This window comes from Bombyx mandarina, chromosome 07 (assembly GCF_030267445.1).
Source record: "Bombyx mandarina strain Sakado chromosome 07, ASM3026744v2".
Classification (NCBI taxonomy): Eukaryota; Metazoa; Arthropoda; class Insecta; order Lepidoptera; family Bombycidae; genus Bombyx; species Bombyx mandarina.
Window position 1 is genome coordinate 4,362,076 of NC_143214.1, and position 19,313 is coordinate 4,381,388.

The following is a 19,313-nucleotide window of genomic DNA, read 5'->3' on the forward strand; positions in this document are numbered from 1 at the left end:
GTTACGTCCAGCGATTTAGTATCATTTTCCCATATATGCGCATTGTCATAGTTACAGAATTAATTAGCGCTTAGCTGAAATACACACTGGATTGAGAAAATAAAGCGATACAAGTAAATTTACCCTTCTTGTTCCCGCCAAAAAGTTCACTGGTTGATAAATCGAAATACAGTCCAAAATTGATATCCTTCTTCTAAATTAAGAAACTAAATTAATAGTCAAAAGCTATTTTCATATTATAGAAGAATTTTTAGACCTTACAAAGTTTTTCTGCAAAGTTGTATATCGTATATATATTGCATATTGTATCATTTATTGTATAGTCAGGTGAACCCACGGTCCACCTGGTGTTAAGTGGTTACCGGAGCCCATAACTATCAACAATACAGTGCAGTCTCAAGATGCTATATAAAGCAGTAAAAAATGACTGAATAGTTAGCACCGTTAACGAGCATGGGATATATTATTATGTTTGCGAATGGTCACATTTTTCAAGTACCGCTGGTCTGACGCTGTGGAAGGAAAATTACCTGAGGTCCAATTGTCGGACTGGCAAGGTACTGCGCAGCGCTGAGATGAATAGCAAAGTTTATTGTCGGAGGCCAAGACCCACTTCGGGGTCATAGCGCCAGCGTAATAGTAGTATAATTTTTATTAAATTTAACTTAATGACAGTATAATTTGGATTAAATGAGTATTTGTAATGTCATGTAAGACAATCGAAATATAATTTCAGAAAAAAAATGGCACTTTATTTTATGAGCACTTTATTTGCATATGAGATGATTAATATACTATTAATCTTAAGGTTTTGGAAACCATGATTTAAAACAAAAACTAGATATAAAAAAACTATTAATTTATTTTGAGAATACAAATTTAAACTGAAGACTTTAATTTTTTTTTTTTTATTGCTTAGGAGGGTAGACGATCTCGCGGCCCACCTGATGCTAAGTGGTTATTGGAGCCCATAGACATCCATAACGTAAATTCCGCCACCCACCATGCGCCATGAAGTTGTAAGGTCTCACTTTTAACAGTGCAACGGCTGCCGTGCCCTTCAAACCGAAATGCATTACCTACAACTTCACGACAGAAATAGGCTGAGTGGTGGTACCTACCCGTACGGACTTACAAGACGTCCTACCATCAGTAATAACGCAAATTATATTTTTTGCGGGTTTGATTTTTATTACACGATGTTATTCCTTCACCGTTGAAGTCAATCGTGAGCATTTGTTAAGTACGTATTTCATTAGAAAAATTGGTACTCGCCTGCGGGATTCGAACACCGTTGCATCGCTAGATACGAATGCACCGGACGTCTTATCCTTTAAAGGCTTATCACATTTGGCTGAATTTAGTCGACTGAATTCAGAAGCAAATTTAGAATCAATTGTCAGCTTAAGCGCGACGAAGTAAGACGTGTAGTGTGCGTAAGAGGATGGCCCCAGTATTGTCTAGACAACAACAAAAAAAATTGTTTTGTTTTGTTGGAACGAAGTTCCTTACGGCAGGCTTGGAGGAGACAGGGATTTTGCTGCGCGACCGAACTGAAAAAAATGTGATAGTAAAACCGTAAGAAAAAGTCCATGGAATAAAACCGTTAAATGAGACGTGCGCAGGCGCGACAGTCGTATACACAAGCGAGTAGTGTATAATACTGTGGCGGGTAGCCATCATACAACGCAAGATAATTGACAGATGCCTGAATCTCGCTTACGACATTTTCAAGATAAAGCGCATATATACAAGTTCCGAATAACAACATTTGCCCCATTCCGACAGGAGCCCTCTTCTTCGATATAGCGAAGGCGTTCGACAAAGTCTGGCACAACGGTTTGATATACAAACTGTATAACATGGGAGTGCCAGACAGACTCGTGCTCATCATACGAGACTTGTCGAACCGTTCGTTCCGATATCGAGTCGAGGGAACGCGTTCCCGACCCCGTCACGTCACAGCCGGAGTCCCGCAAGGCTCCGCCCTCTCCCCGTTACTATTTAGTTTGTATATCAATGATATACCCCGGTCTCCGGAGACCCATCTGGCGCTCTTCGCCGATGACACCGCCATCTACTACTCGTGTAGGAAGAAGGCGTTGCTTCATCGACGACTTCAGACCGCAGCTACCACCATGGGACAGGGGTTCCGGAAGTGGCGCATCGACATCAACCCCACGAAAAGCACAGCGGTGCTCTTCAAAAGGGGTCGCCCTCCGAACACCACGCTGAGCATCCCTCTCCCGACTAGGCGCGTCAATACCCCCGCCCCCGCCGTTCGCCCGATCACGATGTTCGACCAGCCCATACCGTGGGCCCCGAAGGTCAAATATTTAGGCGTCACCCTCGACAGTAGGATGACATTCCGCCCCCACATCAAGACGGTACGCGACCGTGCCGCCTTCATTCTAGGACGTCTCTACCCGATGATATGTAGGCGAAGTAAAATGTCCCTTAGAAATAAGGTGACACTCTACAAAACTTGCATACGCCCCGTCATGACCTATGCAAGTGTAGTGTTCGCTCACGCGGCCCGCATACACTTAAAATCATTCCAAGTCATTCAATCCCGTTTTTGCAGGATAGCCGTCGGAGCCCCGTGGTTCGTCAGGAACGTCGACCTCCATGACGACCTGGACTTAGAGTCCACCAGTAAGTATATGCAGTCGGCGTCAATGCGCCACTTCGATAAAGCGGCACGACACGAGAACCCTCTCATCGTGGCCGCCGGTAACTACATTCCCGATCCTGCGGACAGAATGGAAAGCAGTCGACGTCGCCCAAAACACGTCATCTCGGATCCTCCCGATCCACTAACGGTGCTTCTAGGTACTTCAAGCACCGGTCACCGTTCTCGTCGAACCCGTCGCTTGCGACGAAGGGCTCGACGAGTAAATTAACTCCCAGACACAGCCCACTGAGTTTCTCGCCGGATCTTCTCAGTGGGTCGCGTTTCCGATCCGGTGGTAGATTCTGCGAAGCACGGCTCTTGCTAGGGTTCGTGTTAGCAACGTCATCAGGTTTGAGCCCCGTGAGCTCACCTACAAAAGTTAGGGTTACGCTGACATAGCCTCTCAAGGCTCTCAGCTTAGGTAGGAAAAAAAAAAAAAAAAAAACATTTGGACCGTCGGTCTACCGAGCAAATATCACCCGCTCGGTGGAAGATCTTTCCTTTCGTCGTATATTCCCAAAATACCTTTCTCTTTCTCCTTCTTTCTTTTCGTTCTCTCATCCCTTCTCTCTCTATTACCACTCCACCCCGCCAATGCATAGTATATACTCATGAATTCATGGACAAGCACGTGGCGAATACTCACATTATAGATACATTTTACTCGTGAGTAGCCACGTTTATTTTCATATAATTTCAAATCGTCAAAACAATAATAAATATAGTAACAATGGCAAGTAAACTAACAAGTGACTGGAATACAATTGACAGCGATAATAGTGGGAAATTATTCAGTGCAAAAGAATTAAATACGTACATAAGTATTAGTTTATTTATAAAAAAATATTTTGTAATTATTTCTATTTCTATGTAATTTTATGTTGTCAAACAAAAATAAAGAGACATATTTTGTTATTTTAATTGATAATTTGAATTACGATTTTTTTTTTATTTTACGTAATTTATTATTTCCTAAAATACTGAATTTCCTAAATACTTTCCTGTACTTAAATAAAAACTAATCAGCAAAATTTAAGAGAAAAATCAAGAAAACCTACATAAAATTGAGCACGATTTTTTTTTTGCAAATTGTGTGGATTCCACATTAGCCGAAGGAACTTCGTTCCTACCTGGTGTCCCACGATACCACATCATTTTTGTTTTCGTTTTTTGTTTCAATTTCTCAAAATAAAAAAAAATAAAACAAGAATATCGGCGAAGAAATATTTATTGCTGTGCAGAACGTTAGCAAATATGAACATTATGAGTGATTTAGAACCAGCAGACTTCAAAAGACTTCAAAAATTATCTATAAATGGATTTGATATCGTTTGACTTAATATTACACCTTGTGACACCGTTTATTCAAAAGCAGGATACTATCCTACGATAGTCTATTATCTATCTATTATATAACTATTACATATCTAATCCTCCGATAGTATAAGTCCAAAAGCAAGATTGGTTGTAACATTAAGATTTCTTGCAACAGGAAATTCGTATCAAGATTTAAAATTTAGTTCTTCAATATCCCATCCCCTGATGACAAAAACTATCCCTGAAACATGTCGGGCTATTTATAAATGTCTGGCACATTAAATAAAGGCGACCGAAATTCATACTTTTTATTCGGAAGCAAAAAAACAAACTAAAACGTCCTTACGCCCGGAGAGCTATGGGACGACTGAATGAAACCATTTAGTAACTAAATGCGATTACACTTCATTACACCTTCCTTAATTCGTTTCTAATTAGGCTTCTAAATGATTCATTCAGTCAGAAACCATCCTTGCTACTGAATTCAGTAGACTAACTTACTTAATGCTATTACACTTGACTGAATTCAGTAGCGACTGAATTCAGTCGTCTGAATTCAGCCAAGTGTAATAAGCCTATTAGCCACGCCGACTTCAACATTCCATGCTCCTTATGAAGCCGTCAATGAGCTTTGATAAATTCGGTGCTATATTCGGGTGAGTGACACATTACATCCGTAATCATCCTATGTTCCCGTCGTCACACATCCGTAATCCGTAGTCCGTACTGATATAGCTCTTTTAAATCACTCACTCAGGAGCTAAAGGTACAACTCTAGCTATTTTTTAAGAAATGTCAGTCTGCCCAGCTTCAGCACGTATCAATAAGAAATATTAAATACCTACTAACTAGAAATACTGTGTAAAATGTAATATTAAAAATATATGCTCTTCTCCGTCTTATCTTAGAAAAGTAGTATAACTTCTTCTATAGTCGGATTTTTTATTAGACGAAGTAAACTGACGTTTACTGTGTTGTCAGTTTTTGATGAAATAAAAATAGTGTTGTGACAAAGTGAACGAAAGAAAAAACTCCTGAATTAATGAAATTGCCTCGATTGTCTAGTGAATAGTTAGTGTGCCGAACTGCCGATATCGGACACGGGGTTCGAATTTTAGCCGTGCTTTGTACATACCAACGAGTTTTCGACGAAACATTATGTTCCTATGGTATCTACCTGTACTGAATACCGAGTGTTTTAAACATTAAGAAAAACATTGCGAGGAAGCTTGTAAGACTGTCCTATTTCCAATGCATCATATAGTTGAAACTATAGATGTATAAAATATAACAATTATAGGTACATAGGTAATGAAAATAAAAAAAAAACTGATTGTAGTTACATACTACTAGTAACATATTATTATATTGGATCACTTTAATACAATTTTATTGTAAAATATAAATAATATTCTTTTATAGTTTGAAATTAATGATTAACTCTTCACACTCATTGTTCATTTATGTGATTGAACGAGAACTGAATGCATCACTATTACTTTAAATATAGCAACATTATTTCACAAAGTGACATTAGCTACTGTCAGCTGGCTTCGTCTAATTAAAAATCCGACTATAGGCGTAATATTTCCTAATTTTCAGTTATCCCAATGACTAAACTAAATAAGGGAAGGTCATCGTAAGTTTTGTGGTTCACGGCATTTATTGTTTCCCTGTATATTAAAGTGCAATGTCTGAAAAGCTCGCCAGGAATACAGTGCTGAAGAAACATGAGGTTGCTCGGCCCGTACATATACAGCGGTTAGAGGCTGCACTGGATATACGCTCGTTCGTTAGTCAAGTAGAGAGGATACTGAATTCTGATGATCAATCCGACAGCGACGACGATTCTAAATCTTTAATTAATGAAATATCCAGGAATGACCGAATTCTGCACGGTGTTGTCACAACGAAACCAGGTCAGTGTTAATCATACACAGCACTACAAACCTAATAAATCAATTCACACAAAATCATCAATTGTGAAAACCGAATTAAATGTTTTACAGAACGACAAAGTGACCGACTTCGCCTCTACAATTTCTCTTCCGTTGGAGAAGAAAGACAGTGGATAAGAGATGTTCTTCTCTCTTCTGAATCCGAAACAAGTACAGATGATGAAACAACAGAGTCAAAAGAGCTTAGATTAAAAAGAATATTGAAAGAAAGGAGATACCATAACAGATATGCTAGACGTTATTATAAAGATCCTACAGTAAGTGAAAGATTTTTTTAAGACAAGACAGCACTTAAAATAAAGACATCACTAAATAAACCTCTATGACAGATATTTATGATTTCAATTATTTCTGAATTATTTATAATTAGTACTATTATAGATATTTAATGTGACTATTTTTATAATTACTCTAAAAAAATAGTAGTGATGACAACAAAAAGCAGGTAAAATAGGTGCTCAATAATCTTAATAAAACCAATAAAAGAAACTAAAGGTTTATTTGATGATAAGTGATTACCTTATTTCTTGTAAAAAGAGGCACACTAAGACCTACCAGTGTGGGCCTACATCATCTCTTACCATGGCACTTGTTTCTATCAATGGATGAATATCAATTGAAATAAGTAGAAAAAAATACAAGGCTAGTTTTAAAATAGAACATTATGGTCTTAAACCAGACCGATAAATATTGTTATAGTCCTTTGTCTTCACACATTGAGAGTTAAACATCTGCAATCATTTCACACGAAAACCACTAAGTGAATGATGCTGACCTTGAAGAATAAATAGAACCCTAAACTGTTTAATATGCAAGTCTTACCAATAAAATTTGTCTATAATTTTAAATCAAATTGCCATAGAAGTAATGCAGCTGGAAAGCATTCTCACAAGTTGAGTAATAAACAAAGTGTCGAAAATTTTCATTTAATTAGAACACCCGCTACATGTACTATGGGGCTGGTGTTTTGTCTACTGTGGATCGGTACCCTGAACGCCGTGTCAGTCGACCCATGCCTCAACTACCGGGAAGTAGAGGCCGTCGAGGTCGTCCATCTGAGAGAGGGTCTACTAGGGGCTTTAGTAAATCTAGAAGGGGAAGACTTCGAGATGCACGGTGTAATGAAAGTAATGATTTGGTGAGTTAAGTAACAATACCTGCCAAAATGGCTATTCTAATTTAAAATCCAATTTATTAATATCCAAATACAATTTATTATAACAAATTAAGTAAATGTTCTCCAAAACCCATTTGTCTCTGCAGTAGTTCAAGACAAGTTTGGGTTAAAAATTGTGGCAGTAGCTATTATACAACACAAGATATCTAACATATGCCTGAATCTTGCTTACAAAATTTTTAAGATAAGCTGGGATATAATATACAAGCTCCAAAGCATTTGGACTGTCGCATTGATTTTGCATTGATTTGAGCAATCTCACCCTCTCAGTGGAAGAATTTCCCTTTGTAGTTAACCACCAAAAAATCAACTATTTGTAGTAGTATTATGTGTATAAAACGAAGTAATGAAAAATTAAAAAACGCAATAGAACTTGTATGAATAACTACTACCTTTACTTGGTTATATACATAAGTTCTATAGTCACTTCATAAGATATAGTCACTTCATAAGTTCTATAGATCACTTCAATAAAAAAAGCTCATAGCATTATTCTTTTTGACTTGGTTGTGCCGCTGGCATTAAGACGTTCATGAGCGACGGTAACCGCTTATCATCAAGTGGGATGTATGCTCGTTTGTCTACAAAGACAATAATAAGTCTAATAGTAATCTTGTATTTCATAATTAAGTTTTTCATAAAACAAAGATATTATTAATTTCAGCCAGATGGAGTTGATTGGGAGGAACAGTTACGGCATCTGAAGGAAGAGAATGACCCAGATGATTTTAGCATAGCTAATGATAAACAGGGGGCCAGGTAAGATTTGTCAATGTAAAAAATATACTATTTACTAAATAATGTATATATATAAATATCAATGTAATATATATATTTTGTAAATGTAAAGTTAATCCTAATTTTATGCAAAAAATATCACAAAATTGACATGATATGTTGAAAAAAGTGGAGTTTCTTCCTTTATACTATGTAATTTAAGGGATTTTTTAATATATGTTACATAGGGGTCGTAAAAAGTTGTCGACGTTGAAGAGTCCCGAAGCGCTAACAGCACGAAGGCGTCGACACTGGCTTTTACTCGTAAAGAAGGAATTGGGTAAAGTACAAAGAGCAAGAGCGGCCACTCATAGAGAAGTTACACTTCAGAGGAAAAGATTAGCTACTTTGTGTTGTAAGCATTGGCGGCATATTGCTATGCAGGTAATTATGTACTTTATTTATTTATTTGTTCAGATGAAGTGATAAGCTTTCGACCCATTCGATATTAGTCTGAGAATACAAAGCAAATATTTGTATCTTTATTTCCTGTTGACTAACAAATTTGATCATCAGAACACAGGTCCAATCAATCAGATTGGACCTGTGTTCGGTTTTGGCAAAAATAAACACATGGAAAAACTTCATAATTTATCATTTGCCTATGGCTGGCTCATTTGATGATGTCTTCTGGAAAGTTCGCCTTTAACATTAAAAAGTGTAGTATCGAGCATTTAAGCAATAAATCGTAATCGACAACTACATGGCGAAATCATCAATTGTGAATCGTCCTAAACAATAAGGAATAGATATGAGATAAATTATTTTTTCTTGGTCCTCTAAAAACAAACAACAAGACAAATTATGTCTGTATACTTTTATTATCTATCTATTATATATCTACTAGCGACCTGCCCTCGCTTCGCTTCGGAAGCTGTAATTTATTATTGATTTCTCCACTATTTAATGGATGTTATTATACATATAAACCTTCCTCTTCAATCACTTTATCTATTTAAAAAAACCGCATCAAATTCCGGTATGTAGTTTTAAAGATTTAAGCATACATAGGGATATAGGGACAGAGAAAGCGATTTTGTTTTATACTATGTAGTGATTTATACTGGTGTATCTCTTAATTCTAATGTACAGACCTAGTTACCTAAATAAGGGGTTTGAAAATGCAAAAAAAAAATTCTAGAGTCAGAAGAACATGAAAGAGACCGTGTGGCGTTGCAAGCGGCTGAGTCGCGAGATGCAGGCCTACTGGCGCAGGTACGACCGCGCCGAGCGAGAGACCAGGAGGCGGATGGAAAAAGAAGCCGAAGAACAACGCAAGGTCTGCACGCGCGGGCGCCGTCCAGCCCCGGACAACTTACTTATTTACTTTTTACTAGTGGTAGGACCTCTTGTGAGTCCGCGCGGGTAGGTACCACCATCCTGTCTAGTTCTGCCGTGAAGCAGTAATGTGTTTCGGCTTGAAGGGTGGGGCAGCCGTTGTAACTATACTTGAGACCTTAGAACCTATATCTCAAGGTGGGTGGCGCATTTACGTTGTGGATGTCTATGGGCTCCAGTAACCACTTAACACCAGGTGGGCTGTGAGCTCGACCACTCATCTAAGTATTAAAAAAAAAACCTGGTCTTCGGTTGACTCAGTGATCCTCAAAAGTGCTTGTTTTCACAGATGGACGTAGAATTGATGGAAGCAAAGCGTCAACGTCGTAAGTTGAATTTTTTGATAACACAAACCGAGCTGTACGCTCACTTCATGCAGCGGAAGATGAGTGCAGTGGAGGACAGCGACACGGGAGCCGATCATATACTCAGGCAACTGGACGAAGATCGAGATCCCAGGCTGGCTTCTATAGATTGTTATGACAGGTGAGATTGAAAGCTGTAATACAATAATATAATCTCTTTGACACATACGAATGGAATATTTTAAATGTTAAAAAAATCGTTTATTCTTACAACCATTCCCTAATAATTTCTTAAAACCATTATTATAATATAACAAAAATTTGTTTGCAAATGAAAATATTTTACACAAAAATTTACGATTAGTTATAAATGAACAATGATTTACATTGTATATTGAATTATATGTATTATAAACATAATAACATTAATAACATAATAATAAGTTTAACGTAAAAAAATATTGAGTTATGATATTTGTTTGTTATTTAAAACGCTTGTTTTAATTTAATTAAGATTTTCTATAAGTAGTTTTTAGATCATGTGTCTCCTTCTGGCCCATACCCCACCTTATGTGGAGTCGGGCGTGTTTCTTATCATGGGGCACAAGTATTTTACTTAAGATTTTTGACCGGTAGCCTGCTTTACGTCAACCCTCCTTGGGTTACATTTCCTATAGGATATACTTTGCAACGTACTTTATCTGTTGACGTTTTGACAACGTAAATCATTGAAAGATGATAAAATAAAACAATTCACAATGATGTCCCAACACGTGTCCGTTTTAAAATCTTATAATCAATCTTGTCGTCGTTATAAAGATATAATATTATAAAGGCTTCGTCAAACAGAACGCGTACTTAGCGCTGCGTTTTAATGTCGCGCTTTTTTCATGTCACACAAATTGACTAGATGAGCCCAACGCTCCTTGATGCAACGTAACGCCAAATCATAGTGCCTTTCGATAGCAGTGTGAAAATTAAAAAGTTTTAAGTGTTCGAGTGATTCAGATGTGGCATTGTATAAACATGGGTATTTCCTAACTATAGTCGGATTTTTTATTAGACGAAGTAAACTGACGTTTACTGTGTTGTCAGGTTTTGATGAAATAAAAATAGTGTTGTGACAAAGTGAACGATTGAAAAAACTCCTGAATTATTGAAATTGCCTCGATTGTCTAGTGAATAGTGGTGTGCCGAATTGCCGATATCGGGTACGGGGTTCGTATTTTAGGCGTGCTTTGTACATACCAACGAGTTTTCGACGAAATATTATGTTCCTATAGTATCTACCTGTACTGAATACCGAGTGTTTTAAACATTAAGAAAAACATTGCGAGGAAGCTTGTAAGACTGTCCTATTTCCAATGCATTATATAGTTGAAATTATAGATGTATAAAATATAACAATTATAGGTATGTAATGAAAATAAAAAAACTGATTGTAGTTACATACTACTAGTAACATATATTGGAGCACTTTAATACAATTTTATTGTAAAATATAAATAATATTCTTTTATAGTTTGAAATTAATGATTAACTCTTCACACTCATTGTTCATTCATGTGATTGAACGAGAACTGAACGCATCACTATTACTTTAAATATAGCAACATTATTTCACAAAGTGACATTAGCTACTGTCAGCTGGCTTCGTCTAATTAAAAATCCGACTATAATTCTATAAATTTTTCGGGCATTATCCAGTATTTTAATACACATTCACTCGGACCCTAAAATAAAATTTGTAAAAAATTACAACGCCTGACATCAATGCGTCCTAACGACGCAATAGAGCGTTGCGTACTGCTAGCGCTGGCGCTTTGTTTGACAGTATATTACCATAGTAGTACAACACATCTCGGCGTCATAGCGCGCCGTCCGCTTAGCGCTTTGATGCGCGCTAAGTACGCGTTCTGTTTGACGAAGCCTTTAATTTAATTTGGCAGCGAAGAGATGAAGGCGCGCGCGTCCCGCAACGCTCGCGAGGCGTTCCGCGCGGACCGCGCCCGCACCGAGCTGTTCGACGCGAGCGCGCGCGCCGCCGAGCCGCGCCGCCGCGCCAGCGACCACGACCAGCCGCACATCTTCCGCGGGACGCTCAAGGGCTACCAGCTCAAGGGAATGAACTGGCTGGCCAACTTGTACGATCAGGTATCCGCCGTCTCTCCTGCCGAAGACCTTAGGAAATCGACCTTGACATTTATTGCACGCTTTATATTAGCTTCACTTGTATGTATGTTTCTAACTGACTCCTTTAGACGCGATTTTGATCCACTTTAAACGGCAAGATTAAATCAAACTTTGTAGATTTATCGAGGACCGATGACAATTCAATATAAAAAAAAAATTAAATTCAACTAAAAAATGAAAAATAAATAATAGTTTAAAAAAACTAAAAAACACGCTTTATATAAAATTCAACTAAAAAATTGAAAATAAATTTTAATAAATTTGAATTAAAAATAGTGTAAAAAAAAATATATTGTAAAAAAAGCGTGGGGTGCAGGATGGGTGGACGAGCTCACAGCCCACCTGGTGTTAAGCGGTTACTGAAGCCTATAGACATTTGCGACGTCAATGCGCCACCCACCTTGAGATATCAGTTCTAAGGTCTCAGTATAGTTACAACGGCTGCCCCACCCTTGAAACCGAAACATATTACTGCTTCACGGCAGAAATAGGCAGCGTGGTGTTACCTACCCGCGTGGGCTCACAAGAGGTCCTACCACCAGTAATTACGCAAATTATAATTTTACGGGTTTGATTTTTATTACACGACTAGCGACCCGCCCTCGCTTCGCTTCGGAAACATTAAAACACACATGAAACAAACAAAAAAAAAACATTAAAAAAAGTAGCCTATGTTCATCAGGGACAATGTCGGCTTCTAATGGAAAAAGGAATTTTTCAAATCGGTCCAGTAGTTTCGGAGCCTATTCGAAACAAACAAACAAACAAATCTTTCCTCTTTATAATATTAGTATAGATGTTATTCTTTCACCGCGGAAGTCAACCGTGAACATTTGTTGAGTACATATTTCATTAGATAAATTGGTACCCACCCGTCTGGGATTTGAACACCGATGCATCGCTCAACACGAATGCACCGGACGTCTTTATCCCTTAGGCCACGACGACTTCAATAATAACAACTAAAAATACATGAAAGATGAATGTGTTTGTTGAGTCTCTATATCGGGCAAGGATTAATAAGACACGTGTTCAGTTAAGTGACTAACGTATATTGGGATTACAACCTAACGTGCTATCGACAGCCCGACAATCCCGAGACTGGTTTTGAAGTCGTCGTGGCCTAACGGATAAGACGTTCGGTGCATTCGTGTTGAGCGATGCATCGGTGTTCGAATCCCGCAGGCGGGTACCAATTTTTCTAATGAAATACGCACTCAACAAATGTTCACGATTGATTTCCACGGTGAAGGAATAACATCGTGTAATAAAAATAAAACCCGCAAAATTATAATTTGCGTAATTACTGGTGGTAGGACCTCTTGTGAGTCCGCACGGGTAGGTACCACCACCCTGCCTATTTCTGCCGTGAAGCAGTAATGGGTTTTGGTTTGAAGGGTGGGGCAGCCGTTGTAAATATACTTGAGACCTTAGAACTTATATCTCAAGGTGGGTGGCGCATTTACGTTGTAGATGTCTATGGGCTTCAGTAATCACTTAACACCAGGTGGGCTGTGAGCTCGTCCACCCATCTAAGCAATAAAGAAAAGCATCATTGCAATATAATTACCGCTAATACATACATATAATTGTTAGTTGCTATGGGGACATTTGTGGTCCCTACATGCTATTTAATAATGGCAGGGCATCAGCGGCATTTTAGCGGACGAGATGGGCCTCGGCAAGACGGTGCAGTGCATAGCGTTCCTGTGCCACGTGGCCGAGCGCCTGGGCGTGTGGGGCCCGTTCCTGGTCGTGTCTCCCGCCTCCACGCTCCACAACTGGCAACAAGAGATGCAGAGATTCGTGCCAGATTTTAAAGTAGTAAGTTTACAAACAAATCGCCTTTTCGCATTAAAACTGTACAATTTCCAAAATATTCGAAATTCAGTTAATATGCGTAAACATTTGGTATCACCAGTATTTTTCTCATAGATACTGTCAAAAGAGCGTATTTTAGTTTTTTTTTTGTTTATCTATGTTTTGACTACTTTAACAAAATTAATACATAATTTTAACTTATTTTAAAAGACAGATAATGTAACTGCTAACAAATAAAAAATAAAAGTTGCAAATATGATTAATATTAAAAATATTACATGTTAAACGTTTAAAACAATCTTCTGTAAAATTAGTAAGTTTTGAGATATTTTGTATATGTTGTAATATGTTGATGATTGAATTCTAATGCTGTTCAAACAAATTGCCGGAACGCATTAATTTTCACGGCAAAAATAGGCAGTGGTGGTACCTGCCAGTGCGGGCCCACAACATGTCCTACCTTATTTATTCCTTCACCTGAAAGTTATTCGTGAAATTTTTTGTTAAGTACGTATTTCATTAGATAAATTGGTAGCCATCCGCGGGATTCGAACACCGGCACAGCCGCATCGCTCGATACGGATGTACCGGGCGTCTTATCCTTTAGGCCACGACGACTTCGAATGATATATGTTCGCGTTTATTATATTTTTATTAATGTCGATATAAAATGATGTTCTGAGGCTATTATTTTTGTTAAATCAGGTCCCGTACTGGGGAAGTCCAAGCGAACGGAAAATCCTCCGTCAGTTCTGGGAGCGTAAGGACCTGCACACGCAAGCGGCCGCTTTCCACGTGGTCGTGACGTCATACCAAATAGTCGTCTCCGATCTCAAGTATTTGAATCGCGTGTCCTGGCAGTACATGATACTGGACGAAGCCCAAGCCATCAAAAGCTCGGCGAGTATGCGATGGAAGCTCTTACTTGGGTTCAGCTGCAGGAACAGATTGTTATTATCCGGTAAATACAAATCTTGTTTTTTTTTATTGCTTAGATGGTTGGACGAGCCCATAGACATCTACAACGTAGATGCCGCCACCTACCTTGAGATATGAGTTCTAAGGTCTCAGTATAGTTATAACGACTGCCTCACCCTTCAAACCGAAACGCATTACTGCTTCACGGCAGAAAGGAGGCGTTAGGGTGCGGACTAACAAGACGTCCCACCACCACCAGGTCTTTTGATTGATGCGGACGATGATGTAGCTGTATGGCTTACCGACGCTAATTGTTGGCCTAAAGGATAAGACTCCCGGTGTTCTCATATCGAGCGAAGCGAAAGTGCCGGCGTTCAAATATCGCTGGCGGGTACCAATTTTCTTACTTAAATAAAATATGTACATGTTCATGATGAAGTAATAACATCTTGTAATGAAAAAAACTCGTAATAATTACCTATAATTTCCGTAATTTTTATACAATTTAGATTTGGACTTTATGTGTGCCTATGGGCTCTAGTAACTACTTAAAACCAGGTGGACTCAGATTGTCTTCTTGAGTAAAGTAGGCAAGTTGCAGTTTGCCTCTGAGAATTCTTCTCAAGTTACGTATTAGTAAAACAATGCTATAGTGATCAACCCGACGCGTCGCAGGCTATGCCTCCCGTCAATATAGTAGGATAAACTTATGCAAACTATAAACTGCATTAAGCTTCTATGTTTTTTTTTTTTTGAAAACTTAAAATTTAAAAATGTCTTTGAGCAAAACTAAAAATTTTATATTTATAATGTGTTTTGAATTACTAAATTGACAATTTTAATTTCTAACAGGCACTCCGATACAAAACAGCATGGCCGAGCTATGGGCTCTATTGCATTTCATAATGCCAACATTATTTGACTCACATGAAGAATTTAATGAATGGTTCTCCAAAGACATTGAAAGTCATGCAGAAAATAAAAGCACTATAGATGAAAGTAAGTGTCCAAATCTACACATATTAAAATTTATTCGAAAAAGCAAATCATTTTTAATGTATTTTTAACATAAGTGTTTTTTTGTGACAACATTAAACAATTTTGCCATATAAACGAATACAGGCTGCTTTTTCAATGTTCATTTACTTCATTTGTAATGAAATAAATTAATTTAAATCATCTTAATGTAATTAAACGTGATTATTTGTCGGGCTTGTTAGTGTTGTATGCATTCACTCTTCATTTATCTGATCGAGTTAATACGCAGTTATAGGCCGTTTTCCAGTTACAGCACAAGAGCGCATTATGCGGCATAATGCTCAACTAAGCTTCAGCATTATGCTCTGTAATTGGAAAACTACCATTAAGTAATGGTTAATTACAGAGCATAATGCGACTCAGTGACGCACAATGCCGAATTATGCTGAAGCTTAGTTGAGCATTATGCCGCATAATGCGCTCTTGTGCTGTAATTGGAAAACGGCCATAGTTTCAATTTCAAAGAAGAGTTTCTGTTGTAGGTACCGTAGGTGGCGCGCCAATCATGTTAATAAATGGCCGTATTTCATATATTTAACAGCAGTCAGAACCAAGCTTCATCTCTGCACTCCCCTAAGGTAGACTGTTAGAGAATGCCTATGGCATTAAGTCCGCCTTTATACTTTCTAGTATATGAAGTTATAAATAAATAAATAAACTTGTTCAGATTTGTTTCAATGTATGGATAGTGTCAATTTTGTAATAGAGTTAAAACCCGTAATTTGAAGAGATTATTTTCTTTCAGAACATCTATCCAGACTGCACATGATTTTGAAACCGTTTATGTTACGTCGAATAAAGAAGGATGTGGAGAATGAATTGTCTGATAAAATAGAGATCATGGTCCACTGCCCTTTGACTATAAGGCAGAAACTGTTGTACATAGGTGAGTCTTTTAAGTTACAAATAAACTCATAACATAACTCATAACATTTGCTATATAATTAGAGAAATTACATAAATTTAAAAGAAAAACTTTGTAAGATTCAGGTCTTAAAATTACTGTTATTGTTTAAATTTCATACAATGAATCACTTTATACAGCTCTGAAGAAGAAAATAAAGATCGAAGAATTATTACATTTCTCTGTGGGTGCTGAGTCCGGTCACAATGTTGATAAAAATTTCACATCGAATCTGATGAATTTGGTTATGCAGTTCAGGAAGGTAAGTAAAGTACTGAGTTAATATAAAAAATGAGTTAAATTAACCTAATTGACTTTCTCGACTTTTGTGTCTACTCTGATTAGGGGGTGTCCATTAATTATGTGAGGCACTTTTAAGAATTTTTCGAACCCCTCTCCCTTAGTGAGATTTCTTAAGATTTTTTTCCTCAACTCCCTCATCTCACCCCTAATCTCACGCGAGATTCTTTAAAATTTATGTTTTGGCTGTAAACGTGTTAGATTATTGAAAAAAAAAACAGAACTTGTTCTATTACTTTTATTGAAGACTAGCAAATACTAGTATTTGTGAAAATTACCGTAATTTAAAATATATTAACGACGTTGCCCTGTAGAGCAGATTTGGCCATATTTTATTTTAGTAATAGTTTATTACGCAAGCTTACACCGTATTCTGCTAGAAAAAAAATTACGCGATATTTGCTAAGACCCCCTCCCCCCTGATAAATATTTGGAAAGATTTAGCTTGATCCCCCTCCTCCCTAGAACAAGTCACGTGATTAGTGGACGCCCCTTACCTATAAAAATGATCACATCTGTGCCGCTACTAGATATGTAGACGACATACTGAGGTAGTTTTCCAATTACAGCACAAGAGCGCATTATGCGGCATAATGCTCAACGTTGAATGTTCCAACTACAGCAACGCTTCGCACAATCGAGCACTCAAAAGTACTGCTCTCGCGTGATGCGTGCAATCGATACCGACTCAGTGACAGAAAATTGACAAGTGTTTTTTCTTTAAGTTGGCATTGATCGAAATTTCGTTTATATTATCGTTAGTAATATTTTTTAATGTTGAAAAAAATTGTAAGGCTTTCGTTTCGTCGTAGTTTCTTAGAAATAATCAATGTTAATTAAAACTGTGCTAACTTAGCGCACTCTGCTGATGCATTTGAAAACTAACTCACGTTCCAATTAAGCTTCAGCATAATTCGGCATTGTGCGTCACTGAGTCGCATTATGCTCTGTAATTGGAAAACTACCTTAAGTTGCAATCGCATATTCCGCTGAACGTAGTATTATTAAATAGAACGAAACCTATTTGCTACCGATCGCAGGTGTGCAATCACCCCGAGCTGTTCGAGCGGCGCGACGTGAGGTCTCCCTTCACGATGCTCCTGGACGATTACCACCTGCCGAAGCTCGTGGTCGAAGACTGCATCCTGATTCGTTCGACGCCCTCAAAACGCCATCTCCTATACAACCGGCTGTCGATACTGACGCCGGGCCACGTGCAGAGCGGGGTCGGCGCCGGCGGCTGCTTCGGCTTCACGCGGCTCGTCGACGTGTCGCCGCGGGACTTACACTTGCTGACGTCATGCGGCTGGCTGCACGCGTGAGTGGTACCTCCCCCCCCAACCCCCTTCATTGTTAATGTCAACAACAGAGCTGCGAACAAAAATGTTTCTAGTGCTTTCTTTCGTATGTTACTTCGCGCGCAATGGTCATTAAAGTTCTTTTGTGAGAGTATTTATGTTTAAAATGACGTAACACTTTAGTTTATCTAAAGAAAAATAAATAATAGTTTTAAAAAAACTTACAAAATACGCTTTTATAGAAAATTAAATAAAAAAATAGAAAATAAATTTAAATAAATTTGAATTAAAAATAGTGTAAGAAAAAAAGATTTTATTGTAAAAAAAGCGTGGGGTGCTTTTCAGGATATTTTTAATTCAAATTTATTATTATTTTTTTCTATTTTTTTGTTGGATTTTCTATAAAAGCGTATTTTGTGAGTTTTTTAAAGTATTATTATTTTTTAATTTTTAATATTGAATTACCATCGGTCCTTAATAAGTATACCAAATTTCGAGTTAATCTGACGTTTTGAAGGGGGTCAAAATCATGTCCAAAGATTCCGTTACATACTAACATACATACGTCTGAAGCTAATAAAAACGTATTAAAAAAGGGAGAGCGTGGTGTAAACGTTTCTCTCGTTCGCGTGGCGCTGATATCACAAAGCATAAAGTGCATCAATTTTATCAACTAATTCATTATTTTTTTAAATACCTAAAATACCACACTAATATGGGATACTTTAAAAAATCAACATCATTATTTTAGTTTAAATTTTCAGCATGCTACACATCGAGCAATGTCTAGAGAAATACGAAAAACTCCGACACAGACAAGACTGGTGGTACAGCGAAAACATTAGCGCCCAGACCACGTCTGATTATTATAGAGTTAATAGTAAGAACATGCTTTTGATATGTCCCAACGGAGATGTGTTGAAGAAGAGAAAAGAAGACAGTTTGTTGTGGAAGGAGTTGCTGTTTACCGATCCGCTGTGGGTCGAAGGTTCGTAGCCAAATTAATTGTCTATACTTCTATACTAATATTATAAAGAGGAAAGATTTGTTTGTTTGTTTGTTTGTATTGAATAGGCTTCGAAACTACTGAATCGATTTTAAAAATTCTTTCACCGTTTGGAAATTACACTATTCCCGAGTTATTTAAAAAAAATATAGGGATCCTTACTAAAACTCCAATAATGTAACCCAAGGTGTAAAAAAATACCTAAAAGATTCTTTACATCGCGTGCCCTGCGAAAACTATTGATGATAGAATAAAATAATGTACTACGATACGAACACATTTTTATTTA

The 19,313-nt window shown here is 37.6% G+C and overlaps 1 protein-coding gene across 4 annotated transcripts in view; it reads left to right on the top strand.

The window, feature by feature from the left end:
- The first annotated feature begins 4,680 nt into the window (after window positions 1-4,680).
- The window catches only part of Ino80 (chromatin-remodeling ATPase INO80), a 29,959-nt gene continuing 15,326 nt past the window's right edge, over window positions 4,681-19,313 (top strand). For 2 of the 4 annotated variants that reach the window (XR_016323307.1, XM_089728631.1), the window contains exons 1-15: window positions 5,509-5,910; window positions 6,001-6,206; window positions 6,884-7,087; window positions 7,791-7,885; window positions 8,092-8,287; window positions 9,045-9,182; window positions 9,531-9,727; window positions 11,496-11,700; window positions 13,384-13,563; window positions 14,266-14,521; window positions 15,331-15,477; window positions 16,262-16,402; window positions 16,561-16,682; window positions 17,761-18,038; window positions 18,783-19,006. Coding sequence is in view for 3 of the 4 variants with exons in the window: in XM_089728631.1 (XP_089584757.1) it covers window positions 5,682-5,910; window positions 6,001-6,206; window positions 6,884-7,087; window positions 7,791-7,885; window positions 8,092-8,287; window positions 9,045-9,182; window positions 9,531-9,727; window positions 11,496-11,700; window positions 13,384-13,563; window positions 14,266-14,521; window positions 15,331-15,477; window positions 16,262-16,402; window positions 16,561-16,682; window positions 17,761-18,038; window positions 18,783-19,006 (2,818 nt within the window). In the remaining variant the exon portion in view is untranslated. Of the gene's footprint in view, window positions 4,860-5,508; window positions 5,911-6,000; window positions 6,207-6,883; window positions 7,088-7,790; window positions 7,886-8,091; window positions 8,288-9,044; window positions 9,183-9,530; window positions 9,728-11,495; window positions 11,701-13,383; window positions 13,564-14,265; window positions 14,522-15,330; window positions 15,478-16,261; window positions 16,403-16,560; window positions 16,683-17,760; window positions 18,039-18,782; window positions 19,007-19,313 lie in introns of those variants that run through there. The other 2 variants (XM_089728633.1, XM_089728632.1) reach the window with 2 other exon arrangements.